This window comes from Erpetoichthys calabaricus, chromosome 9 (genome assembly GCF_900747795.2).
Source record: "Erpetoichthys calabaricus chromosome 9, fErpCal1.3, whole genome shotgun sequence".
Taxonomy (NCBI): Eukaryota; Metazoa; Chordata; class Cladistia; order Polypteriformes; family Polypteridae; genus Erpetoichthys; species Erpetoichthys calabaricus.
This window is the reverse complement of record NC_041402.2, coordinates 93631701-93654630: the sequence shown is the minus strand read 5'-3', so window position 1 is coordinate 93654630 and position 22930 is coordinate 93631701. Positions and strand designations below refer to the sequence as shown.

The 22930-nt window shown below is 39.5% G+C and overlaps 1 protein-coding gene across 3 annotated transcripts in view; it reads right to left on the bottom strand.

Moving 5' to 3' along the window:
• Window positions 1-22930, bottom strand: part of LOC114657950 (complement C1s subcomponent-like) — a 129841-nt gene that overhangs the window by 5615 nt on the left and 101296 nt on the right. The window contains exons 10-11 of one of the 3 annotated variants that reach the window (XM_028809938.2): window positions 12987-13109; window positions 4744-4818 (exon numbers count right to left, since the gene is read on the bottom strand). The exons of the other annotated variants lie outside the window; for them this stretch is intronic. Of the exons in view, the coding sequence (XP_028665771.1) occupies window positions 4744-4818; window positions 12987-13109 (198 nt within the window). The remainder of the gene's footprint in view (window positions 1-4743; window positions 4819-12986; window positions 13110-22930) is intronic. 3 annotated transcript variants of the gene reach the window in all.

Below are 22930 nucleotides of genomic sequence, written 5' to 3'. Positions count from 1 at the left end.
GATCTAATAAATTTCTGTAGGTCATTCCAGAGTCTGGGCGCTATACAGCTGAAGGCCCTGTCACCCATGGAGTGTAGATTAGTGTGGGGTACAACAAGATTGCCAGAATTAGAGAACCTTAGTGGGCGGGCAGGAACATAGTGATGGAGAAGGTCACTGATGTAGTTTGGCGCGAGGTTATTTAAGGCTTTGTAGGTTATTAGTAGGATTTTATATTTGATTCTGTAAGACACAGGAAGCCAGTGAAGACGGAGCAGGATGGGTGTGATGTGCTCGCTGCTGCTGGTTCGAGTAAGGACTCTTGCAGCTGAATTTTGAATAAATTGGAGCTGTGATATAAGATTAGAAGGGGCACCTGCCAGTAGGGAATTACAATAATTGATGCAGGATGTGATAAAAGCATGGACAAGTTTCTCAGCATTAGAGAAGGAGAGGAAGGAGAGGAAGGAGCGAACATGGGATATGTTATGGAGGTGAAAGTAAGAAAGTTTCTTAATATGATTTATGTGGGCAGAATAAGAGAGGGAGGAATCAAAAATGACACCAAGATTTTTTACAGTAGAGGTAGGTCTGATGAGATCACTGCCAAGATAGACTGAGAAGGAGCTAATTTTATTAAGTTACATTTTAGTCCCGATTTGCAGGAGTTCAGTTTTATTGCAATTTAATTTTAACGAGTTCTGTTCCATCCAGGTTTTAATTTCACTAAGGCAGGTTGTGAGCTGAGAAAACTCTGATGAAGTTCCACTTTTAACATTGAAGTAGAGTTGAGTATCATCTGCATAAAAATGATAACCCAGTCCATAGCTACGGCTAATATGGCCAAGGGGAAGCATGTAAATACAGAAGAGAAGAGGGCCAAGGACAGAGCCCTGAGGAACTCCTTGTGTGACTGGCGCTGAGCTGGATCTGCTGTTGCCAAGACTAACAAACTCTTGCCTATCAGTCAGATAGGACTTGAACCACTGGAGGTCTTGCAGGTGGTTAAGCCACAAAACAGCTCAACATCATCATTTCTGGCTGAACCTGGCTGAGTTCTGTGGGTTGCCCAACCACCAAGTGCTCTAGGGCTGGATTCCTGTAACCCTGTCACAGATAGGGTATTGCTGTCTTGGGTGCTGTCATGAGGGTTGTTGTGAACCATTTTTTGTTTGACCTTTCAGGCCAAACCTGTTTGCCATGGGACTGTCCTGCATTACATGTAAAACATTTTTAAACCTGTTCCACTGCTCCTCGACTGTCTCCACACTTAAAAGCTTATCCCAGTGTATCCTACTTAGATATTGTCGCATGTGTTCAAAATGTGCCCTACCAAAGTTCAAGTCAAATCAAGTTAAGTTGGGTAGCATGCACTGATACAGTACGTTGCCACACCCACTACATGACAAAACAACTCAGAATCCCGGTTGGCAACCCCCCAGGCAGACACGCGGTCCAGTCCTACCCTCTGGAAATGACCCTTTATCTGCCACAGCCAGGTGTTATGTGGGCAACCCCTTGGCCTGGTCCAGTCATTCGGGTCCCCAACAATGAGGAACTTACGAGCTGGATCACCATCAGGGAAATGCGCCACATGGCTGTAGTGCCGTAAATGACGCTCCCTCACAATGCAGGTAATGTGTCTCATTCGGGACTCCATGAGCAACCGCTCATTTGACACAAAGTCAAACCAACGGTACCAAAGGATTTTCCGGACAGACACAGTACCAAAGGAGTCCAGCCTTTGTCTCAGGTCACTGGATAGCGTCCATGTCTCGCAACCATATAGGAAGCACCAAGACTCTAAAGACTTGGACCTTTGTCCTTTTGCATAGATATTGGGAGAGCCACACAACCCTTTCCAGTGATCTCATGACCCCCATGCCCTTCCAATCCGTCTACTGACTTCATAGGAAGAGTCACCAGAGACATGAATCTCACTGCCAAAGTAAACCTCTCAACAAGGTCGACAATCTTTCCGCAAACAGACACACTGTTGATAGCTGTGCCCAAGAAGTCATTAAAAACCTGGATCTTGGTTTTTATCCAGGACACTCACAAGCCCAGACACTCAGACTCCTTGCTCAGTCTCTCGAGCTCCCCGATCAGAGCCTCCATTGACTCCGCGAAGATCACAGCATCGACAGCAAAGTTAAGATCCATGAATCTTTCTTCACCAGCCGATGCCCCACAGCTGCTGGACCCCACGGTCTTGCCCAACACCCAGTCCACACAAGCATTGAACAGAGTAGGAGCAAGAACACACCTGACGAACCACAGAATCAACTGGGAAAAACACAGAGGTTCTGCCTCCACTCTGCACAGCACTCACAATACCAGTGTACAGGCCGACAATGATATCCAGCAACCTCAAGGGGATCCCACGAACCCTCAGGAGTCAAACGCTTTATGAAAATCATCAAAGGCTGCATTTGCATTTGTGCTCCATGAGAACCTTCAGTGCCAGGATGCAGTCAATGATAGACTTCTTAGGCGTAAAACCAGACTGTTCCAGTCACTGGTAGGTGAGCAAGTGATCATGGATCCTATTGAGAATGATCCCCCTGTAGTTGCTGCAATCCATGGAGATCACCCTTCCCTTTCCAGATAGGGATGACAAGTCCCATTTTTCAGTCAGTTGGGATGATGCCAGTCTCCTAAATGGAAGCAAAGATTGCTTGCAATGCCAGGAGGACAGGCTTACAACCAGCCTGGAGAAGTTCACCCTGGATACCACAGATCCCTGCAGTTCAAAGTTCAACTTAACAATTTTTGTCTTTGCATCTGCACTATTACAAAATACTGAGAATTGTATTATATTATGGTCACTTGATCCTAGTGGTTCAATCACCTCAAAACCCTCAATTCTGTCTTGATTATTATAAAGTACTAAATCCAGACAGGCTTCACCCTGTGTTGGTGATTTAACATGCTGTGTTAAAAAACAGTCACTGATTACTTCTTCTTCTTCTTCTTCACTGTGCTCCTCCATCTGCAAGGTTATCCCAGTTAATATTTGGATAATTAAAGTCCCCCATGACTATAATATCTCCCTGTAAACTTGCCTTTTTGATATTACTATCTGAATTAGGTGGTCTATAACACACTCCTAAATGCACCTTAAACCTATACCCTTCTACCCTGCACCAAGATTTGAGCCACATGTTAAGTCTTATAATCTCCTCAATCTTACCTGGACTGGCACACGGCACAAGCAGAACTTCAGAGAAGACAACCTTGTCAGGTCTCCTCCTCAGCTTGGCACCTAACTCTTTGAATTTGGATCATATAACTGACAGACAACCCTTATGTATGTCATTTGCTCCAACATGGACAATGACAACTGGATCCACCCCAATAGGTCAAGAGCCTATCCATACTTCCAGGGAGGTCTCCCACCTGTGCACCCAGAAGACAACACACCGTGTGAGACACTCTCTCTCTGAAGCATACCTGCACTTCAATCCCCCTAATGATTGAGTCCCCAACTATCACTACCTCTTTCTTTTTGGGAACTGGTTTTGAGGTGGCCTGCTGTGGCTCCTCATCCCTGCCTACCACCTCAGAATTATCAGAGACACTGTCCAGCTCCGCAAGGACATGATAACGGTTTGACTCTTTTAATTCTGGGGTTGATGCCCCCGGACAGTGTGCACCCTTTACCTTATGCCTTGCGACCGTGACCCACCTGTTTCTACCTGTCTGGTCTGGAATCTCCTCCCGCGCCACCTTGGGGGTGCACACTATCTCTCTAAAGGACACCTGGGCCAAGTCCGCCAATTCTCTATTACAACACAGGTCAGCCAACTCCTCCTCCAGTTCAGTGACCCTGAGCTCGAGGTGCTGGATCAGCTGGCATCTCCTGCAGATGTAACCCTCATAGACAACTAGCTCTTCCAAACCATCATCTAAAAAGTCCAACATCCAAAAGGACTTGCACTGCACTGGCCTCATTATTAAAATTTGATTTGGGATTAGTAAAACTGCCTTAACTTTTTTTTATTTAAAATTAAATAATTTAACTTAAATGGTAACACTAAAACCTGCTACAGCTATTTTACACCTTTTCCCTTTTCCAGTTATCCCCCTCAGCTGCCTGCAATTTGTCTTTCTATGAGGTTAACTTTACTTTTCTCTGTCTCTTCTCCTAATTTTGCACTCCTCTTACTTATAAGCTGTCCACTCGCACTGTTTGTATTCACCTGTATTAATGAACCCTTACGCTGTCGCCTGCTTAACTGTTCTACCTCTGGACCGCTAGAGAATGATCTACATTACAATATTGGAGAAGAATGATTGGTGTTAGCTGAAAAGTCTTTTTTTTTTGTTATCGGACTCCTGAAGTATATTTTATATTAAAAGGGCACTTTTTAAATGTATTTTATGGAATATGGAAGTGTATGCAAAGCACCTTCCACTGATGGGTTGGTTAGATAGTGGTCAATTTCAGAGCTAATTGACTTACTTGTTGCTGTGTAATTTAACTTTTCCATTTTCTTTCAGTTCTCTGTGTCTAAGGTGACATGTGGTCTGTCTTAAACTGGATACCTTCTAACTAATAGAAAATGCCCCTGTCTGCTTATGGAATAACAGTAGGAATATGTGATATATACTAAATATAAACTGTATATGTACTATATTATTGTGCATATTATCTAATATATTTGCAATTATTGTATAGCATGCTGAAAGTGTGCTTACTAAGAATAAACTGAAATAAATTGACAATACGTACAGCATTTATGCTCTGCTTTATATGCTTACCTGGTATACATATTGGTAGTTCACTCTCTATCCCATTTGTCACCCAAGTACCATCAGCACTACAAAATGTATCACCTAAAAATGTAAAAGAACATTACACTTTATTATCACATTCTTTATTATTATGTCTGTCCCTAGACTATCACAGGTTTCAAAGTTAATTTCTTTTCCTATACTTGTAGTTCACATCATCCTCATTGTTCTTTTTGAAAAAAATTCCAGAGTTGCTGGTAAAAAAAAATAACAAGGAAACTGTAGTATTATTTATAAAAATGTGCATTGTCAGAATACAGACATTTTATATCTCTATCAGTCATATTAACATTTGTTTACACATAAAATATTGTGGTTGTTACCATAAAAGTAAAGATAAGTAGTTATGTTTGCCAATATGTCTCAATTTCTTCTTTGTTCATTCAAATATTTGGCCCTATCCGTGACCCTTAATTGTACACAGGGAAATCACTTTTTTGTTGTAATCATCCAAGTAAAATGTAAAGATCTTCTCAAGACAGAGAAGAAAACATTAGAACAATTGTAATGAGAACAAGCTCATACAGCTTCAAAAACCTACTTACCTAGATTGTCTAAAATAACAACAAATCAAAATTCCAAGGTCCCTAAAGTCCTACTATCCACCACGCTACTTTGTAATTTTTTTTCCATCTGTCTATGGTTCCTTAGTAATTTTTCCAATGTGCAAAAAATATGCCTCAAGAATTTATATATGTACTCTCTAATCTTCTTAAGCAGTCAAGTATAAATGCTATCTGGTCCTGGTGATTTGTTAGATTTCAGCCTATTTAATCTAAGCAGTATTTCTCCCTGCACAATTTTCAAACCACCAACTACCTCCTTAGTAGTTTCTGTTACACTTTTAGGAGGTTATCAGTTTATTCACATGTATAAACATCAATAACATGCAAGTTCAAAGCATTTGCTATATATTTGCTATATATTCTAGCTCACCTTTACCAATATAAATACTCTTCACCTCTCCCTCATTTTTTTTTTTTACTACTAAAATATTTAAAGAATCTTTTTGCTTCATCTTCCATATTTTCTTCAATACTCTCCAACTACCTTTTAAGGAATTCTATCATGCTCTCATATACTCTACAGTTATCAATAGAGTTATTAATCTTATACACATTATACAGCTATTTTTTCTTCTGAAACTTTTTTTTAAGTCCTTATTTATCCTTATTTAATTTCATACTGTTTCTTGACCTTTATTATATATAAATTACTTTTAAACCTGCAACATATCTCCTCAACTGTCTATTCACACTTAAAAGCTTATTCCAATTTATCTTATTTAGGCATTGTCTCAAAATATGCTCTACTAAAATTAAATTTAACTGTTTTAGTATTTGAAAACACAGTGAAATATATTTTATTATGGTCACTACATCTTAATGACACTATCATATCTACAGTATTACTTGAATCCTGTCTTGATTATTACAGAATACTAAACGGGCTTCCCCTCTTGATGGTACTTTAAGATATTGCATTAAAAAACGTCATTGAAACCTGTGAACGCTGCAACCAAGCTCCTGCCTCACTGGGTCACATGTTCTGGGCCTGCACCAAACTAACATCATTTTGGACAAAAAATTTTAAGTGCCTTTCAGACAGACTTGGTATCACAATCCCTCCTAACCCATTAACAGCTGTGTTCAGTGTTCTTCCAGATGGACTTGAATTGGAGAAGGACAAGCAAACGGTGATTGCATTCACTACACTTTTGGCACGCAGACTTATTTTGTTAAATTGGAAGAATCCTAATTCTCCTCTTATAAGTCAGTGGGAAACCGATGTTTTATATTATTTGAAATTGGAAAAAATCTAATTCTCAGTTAGAGGATCTGTACAAAATTTTTTCAAAACCTGACAGAATTTAATCAATATTATTTTAGAATAAGAGAAATAACTATTACCACATTTAACTCCCTTCTCCATCTCTTACTTACATATATATTTACTTTTCCCTTTCTTTTGTTTAATGTTGCCTTATTAAAAAGCCTTAAGTAATTTTCCTTTAGCTAAGCTCTCCTTCTCAGGGGTGGGGTTTGATTTGTCTTCAATTTTGTTGGGTTATAAATTGATCTGTTTGTATGGAATGATTACAATGAAAATTAATAAAATAAAAATATAAAAAAAACGTCATTGATTATGTCTAAAAACTCAACTTCTTGTAAGACTAGGCCAGGTCATATCTGAACCCCATGGTTATAATATCCACCTCTAAATGTTCCTTTTTAACATTTTTGAAAATATATAAAGTGAAACTATTATCTGCATTAGGGGGTCTCCATGAGTCCTCAATCACTGATGCTGTCTAGTCAAATCCAAACATCTTCACTAAGCTGTGACTCACCATCCAAATGAAGAAGGCTTGCATTCAAATTTTGTTTTAAATAAATTGCGATTATCCCCCCATTTTGGTTATGCCTGTCTTTCTTGTGCCCCTCTATGTTATACTCATGGCCATTTCTACTATTTAGCCAGGCTTCTTTTATTCCTGTTATATCACAGTTATATGAAGCTACATACAATTTACTTTATTCTTAATATTTTGAACATGAAGCCAAGCATTTTTAATGTATTACTTACTTTACTTTAGCTTTTTAACAATGTACTGGAATTTTGAAAGTTACTGTAACTTGTACGTTTGCATTTATACTATTGCCTGTCCCAAATTTAAACAATCCTCAACTAACCCATTTATGTACTTCCCCAATTCATTGGTTCCCTTTCCATGTGACTGGCATGTGGCGCAGGCAGAACTTTAGCGAAGACAACTTTGTCAGTTCTATACATTAAGCACTGCACCTAAGTTTTAAATTTTCCATTACAGAACTGACAGCCTGCCCTTATATATATCATTTATTGAAACATGGACAATGACAAATGAATCAACCCCACTGTCACCAAGGACTTATCCACCCTTCCAGGTATGTCTCCTACCTGTGTTTTCAGAAGACAACACACTGTGGAGCAAACCTGCATCTCAATCCTCCACATTAATAAGTCCATCACTATCACTACTTTCTATAGACTGGTTTTGAGGTGACCTGTCGGGACTCCTTATCCATACCCAGTGATGCAACAAGCTGTTCTGAAGGGGATAAGCGATATTTGTTTTGGACCCTTATTTTGAATGTATTTAATAACACTTCAATCAGTCAAAAACATGGTGGGGGTGAGGGTGGAGGTTTGGGATTGGGGGTAAAATTGTAGGCATAGCAAATAAATCAACAATAGTAACAACAATGATAATAATAATAAACCTCAAACTGGAATAGCACAGGAGACACAGACATGATGGCAATATGACTGTAACAATATGGCAACATGACTACAAGCCTAGGGTCTGAATGTACTGCTAAAGACTGATTTAATTTAAAGTATAAGCATCTGTAAGATGAGCTTACAGTAAAATGTTCAGTAAAACTCCAGAAAAAATTGACCTCCATTGTTCATCACCATCTTCAACTTGACTGATAATACTTTTGACTCCTGGAGTACTAAAAAAATTCTCAATAGTCTCTCACTAGAAAAATCTCTTGACATTGTGAAGTAATTGGACTCCACGGGGCCCTGACCATTTGCATTCACTCCAGTGTAATGACTGACCGGCTACTGCCTTCACTATCTCTTTCTTTCTTTTCTGCCTCTTTCTTTGTTCCAGCGTCCCTCCTCTTGTCCGACTCCCTTATATGCCTCCATGGGTGCAGCACCACAACTGCGAAACACAGGAAGCTAATGAAGCAATCAAGACACCCTTACATGCACGTGTGCCCTATCTCAATCACTCCACCAACTCCCTGCAGCCACGCTACCACACACACCCACAGAGATTGAGTCAGCTATTTAGTTATTCATTTAAAAACTGACCACAACATGCTAAGCCATAGACCCTCTATATCACACATTCTGATATTGTCAAACTGCTATTTTGCATGCTATTCTCCACATGTTGCTCCCACTAGTAATGGCTTCTCTCTTCAGGTTTCTATGTACAGATTTGACTATGACGATTCCACTCAAAGAATCTTTGAGCACTTGCAAACTAATAAAACTGGCACAGCCAATTGGTTTTAGAAGTTAAATTAATTAGCTAAATTAAGATCACCTGTCTGTGGTCAAGAACTTCAGTTAGCTGTAGTATAACGCACTATATCTGAAAGGTCCAACTTGTGGTGAGCCATTACTAACCTACTCGATGAAGACAAAGCAACCCTGTGAAGAGGTGAAAAGCACAAATCATGAGATGGATACAAGAAAATGTCCAAGTAACTAAATATCGCTCGGAGTCCAGTTAAATCAGTTTCAGAAATGGAAAGAGTATGCCAGTGCTGTAAATCTGCTTAGAGCAAGCTGCCATTCTAGAAGAAGGCTAGAGAGGGAAGCTATCAGAAGACTTATGACAACTCTGAAGGATTCACAAGTCACAAGAACTGAGATTGGGGAGACTTTCCATATAACAACTGTTGTGTTGCCCAGGTGATTTACCAGTCACAGCCTTATGAGCGCTATGGGAGAACAGCAAAGAGAAAGACACGGTTAAAAAAACATATACTACAAATTGTGTAGATTTGCAAGAAGGCACATGGGAGTCTCTGAAGTCAGCTGGAAGAAGGTTCAATGGTGTGATGTGACCAAAATTGAACTATTTGGCCATCAGACTAAACAGCATGTTTGGATTAAGCCAAACACTGCACATTATCTAAAAATACAACATCCCTACCGTGAAGCATTGTGGTTGCAGCATTGTGCTGTGGGGATGCTTCTCTGCAGCAGTTCTTGGAAGGATTGTGAGGATAAAGGGTAATCTTAATGCAGCAAAATAATGTGCCATGGAAGAAAGCCGATGCTACCCAAGAAAGACTTAAAAACAAGTTTAATGTCCTAGAGTTCAGATCTCAATCCATGTGAAAATTTGTAGCTGGACATGAAAATGCCTGTTAATTCTTGATCCTGTGGAATATGACCCAGACACAGACAGGCAGACACGTTTAAATTACCCCACACACATTTATTTAGGGTCTCCATTACAATAAGTTACTCACAAGCCCCAATACCCCACAGTCCAGGCCAATCAATAATGCCTTCTCTCTCTGTCTCTTCAGACCGCCTCCTTCTCTCCTTCAGCAACCTTGGCCTCTCTTCCACCCAACTCAAGTCCATCTCTGAAGGGAGGCGACCCTTTTAAATAAGCACCCGGATGTGCTCCAGGTGTGTTCCCGGCAATCTCCCACCGACACGCCCCAGTGTGGCGGAAGTGCTGGCTGTCTCCCCGGAAGCACTCCTGGTGTCCCTGTTCCTCTTCCCCCCAGCACTTCCTGGTGTGGCGGAAGTGCTGCAGTCCAGGGTTCTCCAGGTATTGGGGTCCCCCTGGTGGTGACCACGGGCCCCTACAGGGTCGAGCTTCCCAGCTCTGTACCCGTGGTCCCCCAGGGCGGTCGCCCCCTCGAGGTCTGGAGGAGGAATAAGCCCTCCTCCTGTCTTCCTGGGCATCCCGGGTGGGTACCACCCCCATCCGGGCACCACAATCCTCATGCAACCTGACAGAGCTTGACCAGTTTTGCAAACAAGAATGAGGAAAGATTGTAGTGCCTAGATGTGCAAAGCTGATGGAAACCCATCCATACAGACTCAAGGCTGGAATTCCTTCCATAGGGCACATCTACTAAATACTGATTTGACAGGTGTGAATCAATTATTTTATATATATATATATATATATATATATATATATATATATATATATATATATATATATATATATATATATATATATATATATATATATGTGAGAGATGTACATGTGAGAGATACTTATACTTTAAATTTAATCAGTCTTTAACAATACATTCAGACCCTAGGCTTGCAGACATGTTGCCAATGGTCAATGTAAAAAAGCCAAATTAAATCCACTGTGATTCAAAGTTGTATAATAATAAAATACAAAAATTTCCAAAGGGGTGGATACTTTTACAGGCACTGTACAATAAGGAAATAGCTGAAATACCTATTTGCGTTAGAAACCTGAAGCACACAGAAACACTGATCTATCTAATGTTTAATTTAATATTGGGTAATAAACAACCATACTTTGAGATTTTGAAAGAAGTCAAAAAGTGCTTTCATTAAATACATGGAAAGAACATCTTGCACAATTTCTTCTTCATATGCTCTACTGTGTGCCATTAACTGCATATTGCTGTAATAATAATAGTAATTTAATGGTTGAATATTCACTGATTCAACACTAATCACAATTCTCCCCTTCTTTGCCTCTTAGAATATATAGTGTATTATTTAATATATGAAAAGGGTTCTGGTTCATACTAAAAACCAAGATCTAGTTCTTGTGTGGGTCAGAATAAACCAGATATTATGTATTGAAAAATAGATGGAATAGTTATAACTTTGGACCCTTTGTGGTCACTATATATGTCCTCATATATATACCACACAATTGACAATTGTGTTCTGTGATAGGGTTCACCCATTATTCTCACTAATTTCCCAAATTATGAGCATTAATATTGATCTAAAATAATAATAAATAGTAATATGAAACATTAATATTGTACAAAGTATTAAATATGAAATTCAAGAAATGTAAAGTATATGCTGACTAGTTCAGCAATTAAACAGAAATTCAGCTTTGGAGTATTTTTGTCTAGTTAAATATTTTCAGGATTCATAACAGGCACATAAATGAACCTTCTAAAACCACTAATAATAGCAATGTACTTTACTTATAAGGAAAGGTACATAAATACATTTATGTATGTATCCAAAATCTACATGAACCCAATGTAATGATAAGGATGGATAATGAGATAAAGAACAAACTTGCTGAAAGGGAAACTGTACTAAAGAGAACTAAAACTAAGAACTTTCACCTCAAGAAAATAAAGAAACAAGGACATCCAGAATGAAGACAGTCTCCTTGAGGCTGAGCACAGTGTATCCTAAGATTTGGCAGACCACCTGTAAAGGACTTGGGTAGATCATCAATGTTGAGACCAAATATTGCTAGTATGTGGAAATAACATAAAACAATATAATAGGATTGATAGAAGTTGAACAGTTGTATTTGGTCAGGGTGCTCCTAAATTAGAGTCTATCTTGATTAAAAAATGCTGCCCTCTAAATTTTGCCACTCTAGCCAACCACCTAGTTCACCTTAATGGTATAGCCAGCCCTGGCTCTTGGCCACTTCCTAGCAATGTTTCTCATAATAAACTTGATGTCATGGAGGATTTGCTCATTCAAGTATGAAATCCTTTTCTACAAACATAAATCTGAGGCTCTTCAATGGAGGATTTAACCCTGTTACGTAAGCCATCAATAATACTTTACTTGGAAACCCATAAAAATGTTTCTTTGACTATCTGCTGGCCATATACTACTGTAAAAAGCTGGGTTTGTTTCTTGTCAGTTACAGACACAGAAAAGGGAAGCAAGGGGATACTGTAGTCTTCTCAGCAGTCCATTATTTCAGCCGCACCTTACGTCCCCCAAAATAAATCTCTTTTTTCATTTATCTATCTCCACTATTCTCCTACATTCATCACACAGCCAATCACAATATGGAAATCTCAACTATTAAGGTAAACCTAGATGTAACCTTAAAACACAACTTCTATAAAACAATTCAATATTAAACTTGCAACTTTATAATAAGTACATACATTATCCAAGTAAACAGGTTATCTGGAACATACAATCCTACATAATGGTACAATGGCTATCAGGGCCCTGCACATACTAATAACCGAGAGGCTTACTGAGGAAGGACTCATTTCTAGAGCATCTCCTGAGGTAGTAAGAAGTTACACTAATTCCACTTACACTGTGTCTTTTTGAGAAAGAGAGTGAATGCTCCTCACCAGTGTAAGATTTGCAAGAGACCACAGGTCTTTCAAATATCACACTTTTTGCACAGTTCTTCGTATTTTTGTATGTTGCATAGTTTTTTCCTATATTTGTCTAGACTCTAAATTGACTTTTATCACACAATGTATAATTGCTTTTTCCTTTATATATATTTCATTTTAATATTTGTATTGATAACTAGAGAAATTTTTACTTTTATATTTGAATTTTTTAAACTAACTGAAGTGGAAAAACTTTTGTAGAACTCTGAAGTTGTCCTTCCTCTGTTCAATTGGCAACACATGTATTGCTCATGAAATTATAAAATTTATTTAGCTCCATACTTGTGTTATTGCTTGACAATTCATAGTAGTCATTGCATTTATATCTGACTGTGGCTTTATAAGTAGTCTCGTTGAAGTCCGTTATTGCATTCTCCATGTCATTTGGTTCACCGCATTCCACAGCTGAAAAACAAAACAATGATTTGTCAGAGTAAAGTAACAGAAAATCATTTTATATATAAAGATTGAATTGTTCTTTCCAGACTGTAAATCTCTCAGTACCAAAGAACAGTTTGTAAAGAACGCAACTAAGTTTAAATGTATTACTTAATGTACAAATCATAAACCATTTTTCATCATGTCACAAGACATAGCGCAAAGTACTAAATATCATTACAATACATAATGAATCAAATTCTGCAGAAAACATTACATACAGACATTGAAGAGATAATCTGTTGTGACCACAGAGCTTTACCTTAAGAAACACTTAAAGTGTGATTTTTGTCTTGAGCTGAACTGAATGCTTTTAATGTTTCTGTATGCAATAATGTGAATTTAGAATTAAATGGCATTGTGCAAATCATCATTTTAACTTGTATATACTGTATATAATACACTTTCTCTCTAAATACTTGTTTAATAACAAGGTGTGAGTGCCATGGAGAACAGGAGGGGAGTTCTATTTCTCTAAAATGATAAATGATAATGCTGATAATTCAAGAGTTTTATTCTCAACTATTGATCAATTTCTAATAATGCCTCCTAAAACTAGTAGTGAAACTAATGAGGCTTTTACTATATTTTTTCAACACAAAATAAATGATATTAGAAGTAATAATAAGAAGAAGTCTCTGTTTTGCTAATTGTTAGTGTACTTGTAATAGTGAATTTTTAATTAGATACAAGGGTCTTCCCTAACTGTCTGAAGGCTGCAGTTGTTATACCATTGCTTAAGAAAAATTATCTTGACTCCTCCGTCTTTGACAATTGTAGAAACATTTCTAACCTGTCTTTCTTAAGTAAAATTATAGAAAAGGTATTTATTAAGCAGCTAAATGATTGCTTGAATAAGCATTCTATTATTGAAAAGTTTCAGTCCCCTAGTACAGAAACTACATAGGTTAAAATAGTAAATAATTTGATGGTTAATGCAGACAGAGGCCATGTAAAGTATCTGTTCTTGTTCTCTTAGGCCGGAGTTATACTTCACACGACGTGACGCATGCTGCAGCGGACGCTCCTGCTTACGCAAGCGTTGAAGTGTTTATACTTACGCGCATACTTTACGTAAATCTGGAGGAATCCGCCAGGTGGCAGTGCGAGATATTATCATGGTGAGAACATGTTCGGCTTCTCTGTGTTGTGAATTGCCTAGAACACCCATTAAATTCCAATGACACCCTACCACAATATCTCTGAAAAGGATGTTTATTGATTAAATCCAGGGATGTGACCATTCCAGCAAGCATTGGGCACGAGTGAGAAACAATCCCTGGAAGATGCCTCGGCTCAACGTAAGGTGAATACAAGCACACACATACACTAGTGTCATTTTAGCGGCACCAAATCCCAAAATTTGCATATCTTTGGAAGGAAACTGGAGCACACTGAGGAAACCCAGCAGGAAAACGTGTAAACTCCAGGCAGGGAATATCAGCCACGTGACTCCCTGCAAGACAGCAGCGCTAACGCTCCGCCACTGTGTCACCCCATGTGTGTAATTATTAACAGTATTCATTATTTAAACGAAATTACCGATTTATCTGTAAAATGTAATATACATACTTTAATGCTTTTCATCATGAAAGTGATATCAAGTATAAATCTAAGGATTCTAAATGTGCAGAGAGTTGGAATATCATACATTTAATGTGCTCAGTGTGGCGATCTATTGTTGGTGATTCGCTGCTGTCAGGAGCAGAGGAAGCTATAGAAAAAAAGACAGCATAGAAGACGGTATGTAAAACTTTTAAAACATATCATGTCATTACGATCGGGAATATGCGACGCTTGAATATAAAAGCACCACCACCATTTGTATGTCGGCATTTTGCTTCACCACATCGAACCATTTATCAAATATCGAAGTGCGCACACCGATCTCGTAGGATCCACAAAGCGGCTTTCTGTCACATGTAGATAGTAAACAGAGACTCTGACGTAACGTTCCGACTTTTAGCACACTGTGCCCCCCGACTTTTTGCTGGTAATTTATGAGGACCTGCTCAGAGGACGCATCAAATGAATGCTCAGAACCCCTTAGGGCTCATTTATTCTTCACGCACAGAACGCGTACGCACCTGCATCCTCTGAACAGGACCTCATAAATTAACGCAACGCATGCGCGAGATGCAGTACCAGCAAAAAGTCGGGGGGTGCAGTGTACTTCACGCTCAGAACGCGTACGCGCCCACATCATGGTCTGCCACGTGTTCTGAGCGTTCATTTGATGCGTCCTCTGAGCAGGTCCTCATAAATTAATGCGACGCATGCGCGAGGTGCAGTACCAGCAAAAAGCTGGGGGGCGCAGTGTGATAAAATTCGGAAGGTGACACCTCTATGTGGATCCTATGGGATCGATGTGTGCGTTTCGATGTTTGATGTTGTGAAGCAAAATGCCAAAATACAGATGCATTCGTGGTACTTTTATATTCAAGCGTCGCATATTCCCGATCGTAATGACACAGTACATTTTAAAACTCTCACATATTATCTATTGTATGAGGGGCCAAACAGGCCATAAATCATATATTTCTGTGTGTAATCTATTGGTTTACATGTGAACAATATTGGTTTATGAATATTTACTATCGGTTTGCGTGCATACTTAATTGGCTTGCGTGCGTACAATACTGGTTTCATTTATATGAACTATATTGGTTCATGTCCGTATATTATCAGTTTGTGCGTGAACTATATCCGTTTGTACGTGCATACCACTGGTTTGCATATGAACTATATTGATTTATGTGTATATATCACTGGTTCCAGTACGATTTATTATTGGTTTGTGAGTGAACTGCATTGGTTTACGCTTGCATGTTATTGGTTTGCGTATGAACTATATTGCCCTGCGTTCTGTGTCGGTCTTACAATGGATTTGCGTATGCACTATATTGGTTTTGTGCACGTCTTATACTGGTTTCATGTGGGTAACCTGTCGATTTTGCGCTTGAACTCTATCGGTTGTATGTGTGCACTATGTCGGTTTCGTGTATGAAACATATTAGTTATGCGTGTGCACCCTATCACAACTCTGTGTATGAACTATATCGGTTCTACGTGTGAGCTATATTGGTTGTTCACGTGATCTTCAGTAGAAATGGGCAGGGCAGGAAACAGGAACTCAAGGGCCGGTAGAGTCATGGAGTGTAAAGAGATGTGTCTAGGAGACGCATCTGCGTTTAAACGGCACTATATTTTTTTTTTACGCACAATGCATTTGTGAAAGGACTTGGTGGTAATTATTACTATTTAACAGAATCTACCCTTGAGTCTGTAATGAACACAAGGCTGAAGTTAGGTACATATTCGGCCGTCTTCTTATTTGCTTCCAGGATCATGTTTGCTCGCACCCAGCCGCAGTACTTTTTCACACAACTTTTGAAACCAGTTATTCATTGTAAAGGCAAAATATTCTACATTTACTAATGCCTTTATCCAACATACAACACTTAGATACTACTGGTTAGATTCGCCCAGTGTCCCCCGTGCCGCACAGACAGGTGAAGTGACTTGCTTATGGTCACATAGTGTCATTATCAGGACTTGAACCCAAGAACTCAGAGTTTAAAGGTGCAGTCTTAAACACTACACCACAATGCTTGCACATCTACAACGTGTATATCAAATGGCATAATATAAACTTGTCCAGGACAGATTCCATTGTTAAAGTTGAGTTTAACATTGACAACCTGTTCAAGTTTTGGTTGAAAATCTGGAATATTTATTTTTTCAAATAATGGATCAGTTTGCGGATTAATGTACACACTGTAGAATATTTTGCCTTGCTGTTAATATAGAAGAAGAAGCTCGTTTCTGAATAAGTAGCTGACTGCAAGCTTATACTGGATGTAGCTAGAAGTGAATAAAAAGGCAGCTAAATGTGCACCTAACTTAAAAAATAATTACCACCAAACCCTTTCACAAACATACAGTGACGTGCAAAAGTATTCAATCCCCTTGAAAGTTGTCATAATTTTATGCAAGACAAAATATCTGTACACATATTTATTCATTCAGTATTTTTTCTTATGCTATAACAAAACATTTCCAAAGTCAAAATAAACTATTTTATGTAGACATTTAATTGAAGAAGAAAATCTCCAAAGTGTTTAAACCTCTGTGCTTTGGAAGCTCCAGGTTTACACCAATGACAAATTAATTACAAAGCTGGCAGACATTTGACAGTCATAATTAAACATAATGAGGTGCTACTTTCTCTCTGGATATAAAAAGCCCCCTTCGTAGGGGCCGTAGTCTTTGGTGGACAGTCACTGAAAAAATGAAGAGAGAGGAGCATTCTGCTGATGTGAGAAACAAAGTTATTGAAATGCACAAGGTAGCAGGAAATAACTATAAAAATATCAAGAGTTTGAATGTCCCATTGCACACTGCTGGATCCATCATCAGAAACTGGAAGGTTCATCACAGCACCCAGACTCTTACTAGAACAGGCCGTCCCTCAAAACTGAACATCAGAGTTAGACATCAACTGGAGAGACAGGAACCTAGAAATCCAACCGTCACTCTCAGATGTTTGCAATGCTTTTTGGCTGAAACTGGAGTGAAGGTGCAGGGGTCCACAATTTCAAGAGCTCTCCATTAAACAGGCCTCTACAGGAGGGTGGCAAGAAAGAAGCCATTCCTTAAGATGGTCCACATAAAAGCACATATGGTGTTTTTCCAGTTAAATGTGGGGAGAAGGTTTTATGGTCAAATTAAACCAAAATAGAACTTTTTTCTCAGACTTCAAAGAGGTACAGAATGTGTGGCATAAAACAAACACTGCCCATGCCACAAGAAACACCAGAGCTACAGTGGAGTATGGTGGTGGCAGCATCTTGCTAGGGGAATGTTTTTCTTGTGCTGGGACTGAGAATCTTGTCAGAGTTGAAGGGACAATGGATGGGCACAAATACCACACAATATTGCAGGAGAACTCATTTCAGTCTGCTATGAATTTAAAGCTCGGGAGAAGATTCATCTTTCAAGATGACAATGACCCTAAGCATTAGACCAAAGTGACACTGGGATGGCTCAAAAACAGACAGGTGAATTTTCGGAAAGGCCAAGTCAAAGCCCTGATCTTAATCCTGTTGAGAATCTGGGGAACTGTTTGAAAACTGCTGTTCAGAGATGCCATCCCACCAACATAGAGGGTACCTAGAAATAACGCCAAGAAGAATAGTGAAGAATCATGACTGAGCAATGTGTAGAACTGGGGCATATTTACATACCCCAAAAGAATGAAGGCTGTTACTACAGCAAAAAGGTTCTTGACAAAGTATGAATGTGTTGGGTTTAAATGCTTAGGCAAACAATCACTTTGGACTTTTTCATTAGTTAAGTTATTTGGAGTTTGATAACGTTTTGTTACAACACAAGAGTTCACATTAAAAACACCAAATGGATAAATATTTGGACAAATCTTTTGTCACACAGAAAATTAGGATGACTTTTAAAGGGATTGAATACTTTTGCATGTCACTGTATGTTTGTGAAAGGGCTTGGTGGTAATTCTTTTTACCAGTTTATTCACTTACTTCTGAAATGATCACAGGGCTGAAGTTAAGGTACGCATTCAGCTGGCATTTTATTCACTCTTAGCTACTCTCAGTATAAGCTTGCAGTCAGCTACTTATTCACACAGCTTTTGCAAACCAGCTTCTTATTCTATTATAACAGCAAGGCAAAATATTCTATAGCGTGTACATTAATTGGCATCATTACAGACTGATCCATTATTTGAAAAAATAAATATTCTACATTTTGGTCCTGCACGGATCAAAATTGTTAAGCTCTAATTTAACAAATGAATCTGTCCTGGACAAGTTTATATATGTCAATGTCACAAAACTATGAAAATTAAGGTGGTCCAACGTCATTTAACACTTTACAGTGCCCATTAAATATCACAGTAAATCCCATTTATCTGACATTGAAGTGGGAATACTTTGTCAATTTCACCCTGATACTCGCACTGGGCAGAGCAAAACTCCGCTGCATCTTAAAAAAACGCATCTGCCTTTTCACAAAACTGTGAAAGGTAAGGTGGCCCAATATGATGTAACTGACCCATGCAGGTCCTAAATGTTAAATGTTTAGCTTTTCAAAGAATTGACACGTTTAGTCAATTAATATACACATTATAGATGTGCAGGCATTGGGGTTAGGGCTTTGTGCTTTCAACCCTTTGTTCGTGGGTTCAAGTCCTGAGACCGACACTGTGTGACCCTGAGCAAGTCACTTCACCTGTCTGTGTGGCGCGGTGCGGGGTTGCCAGGCATAATAAATCTAACTAGTAGTAACTAAATGTTATGTTGCATAAAGATGTCAATCGTAAATGTTGAACATTTTGACTTTAGAATAAGTAACTGTTTTGCAAATACTGTGTGAACAATTACAGCTGCGGGTTGCAAGCAAGCAGGTAGGTGGGACTGAATAAGAAGACGGTCGAATACGTACCTAACTTCAGCCTTGTGTTCATTACAGACTCAAGGGTAGATTCTGTTAAATAGTAATAATTACCAAACGCATGGTGCGGAAAAAATATATAGAGCCGTTTAAATGCAGATGCGTCTCCTAGACACATCTCTTTACACTTCATGACTCTACCGGCCCTTGAGTTCCTGTTTCTTGCCCCGCCCATTTCCGCTGAAGATCACGTGAACAACCAATATAGTTCGCACGCAGAACCGATATAGTTCATACACAGAGTTGCGATAAGGTGCGCACGCATAACCAATATGTTTCATACGCGAAACTGACATAATGCACACATACAACCAATACAGTTCAAGTGCAAAATCGACAGGTTATCCACATGAAACCAGTATAAGATGTGCATGAAACCAATATAGTGCATACGCAAATCCATTGTTAGACCGACACAGAACGCAAGCCAATATAGTTCATACGCAAACCGATAACATACAACTGAAAACCAATGCAGTTCACTCACAAACCAATAACAAACGTACTGGAACCATTGATATACACACGCAAATCAATATAGTTCATATGCAAACCAGTGGTATGCATGTACAAATGCATACAGTTCATACACAAACTGATAATATATGGACACGAACCAATATACAGTGGAACCTCGGTTCACGACCATAATTCGTTCCAAAACTCTGGTCGTAAACCGAGTTGGTCGTGAACCGAAGCAATTTCTCCCATAGGATTGTATGTAAATACAATTAATCCATTCCAGACCGTAGAAACTGTATGTAAATATATACATTTTTTTAGTTTTTAAGCACAAATATAGTTAATTATACCATAGAATGCACAGCGTAATGGTAAACTAAATGTAAAAACATTGAATAACACTGAGAAAACCTTTAACAACAGAGAAAACTAACACTGCAATAGTTCGCGCTATAGTGCTAGGAACCGCTCTCGCTAAAAACACTTTTTTTAATGAGTTTTAAGCACAGGGGAAAAAAGGAACATTTGAAAAATCCGTAATTTAATAAACCACCAAGAAAAGTAACATTGCAACAATGCAGGCTACGAACCGATCACTGGAAACAGAACTGAAAACAAAAACAAGCCTTCTCTAACTTATGCGTCCCTCAATCGCTCTGTGTGTGTGTGCGTGCGTGCGTCTCTCTTTTGCGAGCCTGGAGCGCCTGTGTGTATCTCTGTAGCGCGCTCCTGTGTGTGTGCACGCGTGCGCCTCTCACCCACCACACCCCGCCTGTGTGTGTGCGTGCGTCTCTCTTTTGCGAGCCTGGAGCACCTGTGTGTGTCTCTCTAGCGCGCTCCTGTGTGTGTGCGCGCGCCTTGCTCCCCCCCCCCCCCCGCCTGTGTGTGTGTGTGTGTGTGTGTGTGTGTGTACGTGCGTGCGTCTCTCTTTTGCGAGCCTGGAGCGCCTGTGTGTGTTGTCACGCTTGGGTCACAGATTTGCACAGAGACACAGGAGGTTGTATTCAAAGCACTGCAAACAAACATTTGTCTCTTTTCAACAGTTTAAACGTACTCCATGACAAATCAGAGATGACAGCTCCGCCAGGAGCACAGATTGTCTGAGAGAGAAAGAAGGAGAAGCAAGCAACCAATTTAACAAACTGAAAGAAGCCCGTGCAGGCTTTTTAAGAAGGCGGAGCACCGCACGAGAGGCATATTACGTGACAGAGCCGGCAAGAAGGGAAAGGAGGAATGTGAAGGTAGTCTGTCCATGTTTCTTAGGGGTTTTCCCAGGGGCGTCTGTATTCTCTGGGGGTGCGATCAGCTTTGCAGCTCACAGTGTGTCTGTCTAGAGCGCTCCTGTGTGTGCGCGCACACGCCTCTCTCGCGCGTGCTCCTGTGTGTGTGTGTGTGTGTACAGCCCTCTGTCTCTTGCGCTGCCTCTCTCTGTGTGTGTGTGTGTGTGTGTGTGTGTGTGTGCGCGCGCGCGCGCTCTCTCTCTCGCTGCACAGGAAATGCACAGGGAGAGAATGAACATCAACAAACCAAAAGGGAACCTGGCTTGTTCGTATACCGAGTGTTTGGTCGTGAACTGAGGCAAAAGTTTGGCGAACTTTTTGGTCGTAAACCGAGTTGTACGTGTGCCGAGACGTTCGTGAACCGAGGAATTTAATATGAATTAAACCAGTATTGTACGCAGGCAAACCAATTAAGTATGCATGCAAACCAATAGTAAATATTCATAAACCAATAGTGTTCACACATAAACCAATAGATTACACACCTAACTATATGATTTATGGCCTGTTTGGCCCCTCATACTTTTGTGCCGTCTTTTTTTTTTTTGCAACTTCACAACAGCAACATAATGTACAGTGCTGTACTTGAGCCACAGAGAAAAAAAATTAAGGACATGGTGAAAGTGATTAAAGTGGAAATTTTGGCTTTAATCTCGAAATGTCCACTTTAACCTTGTAGTTTACGTTATCATTAAAACAGACCATCGTAAATGTCATCCAAGTTTTTATTCGCTATGAGCTTCTTGGACCTCTTCCTGACCTGAGAGCAGCGGTAAGCAGCAATAGATCACCACACTGAACACATTAAATGTACGATATTCCAACTCTCTGCAAATTTAGAATCTTTAGATTTATACTTGATATCACTTTCATGATGAAATGCATTAAAGTATGTATGTTACATTTTACAGATAAATCATTAATTTCATTTAAATAATGAATACTGTTAATAATTACACACATGGGGGTGACACGGTGGTGGAGCGGTAGCACTGCTGTCTCGCAGGGAGTCACGTCGCTGGTATTCCCTGCTTGGAGTTTACATGTTTTCCTGCTGCGTTTCCACACTGTGCTCCGGTTTCCTTCCAAAGATATGCTGATTTGGGGATTTGGTGCCACTAAAATGACTCCAGTGTATGTGTGTGCTTGTTTTCACCTTGCAATGAGCTGAGGCCCCGTCCAGGGATTATTTCAGCCTCGTGCCCAATGCTTGCTGGAATGGACACATCCCTGGATTGATGGATTTATTCATTAAACATCCTTTTCAGCGATATTGCGGTAAAGTGTCAATGGAATTTAATGGGTGTTCCAGGCACTTCACAACACAGAGAAGTCGAACCTGCTGGATTCCTCCAGATTTGCGTAAAGTACACACGTAATTGTAAACAATAAGCATAAGCATAGTAGGAGCATCTGCTGCTTCATGCATCACATTGCATGAAGTATAAACCCGACCTTAGACTTGCTTTCATTAGGTCAGATTGTCTAAAAACACCATGTGAGTTACCACAGCTATGCAGACGACACACAGCTTTATTTATCTATAGTGTCTGATGACCATGA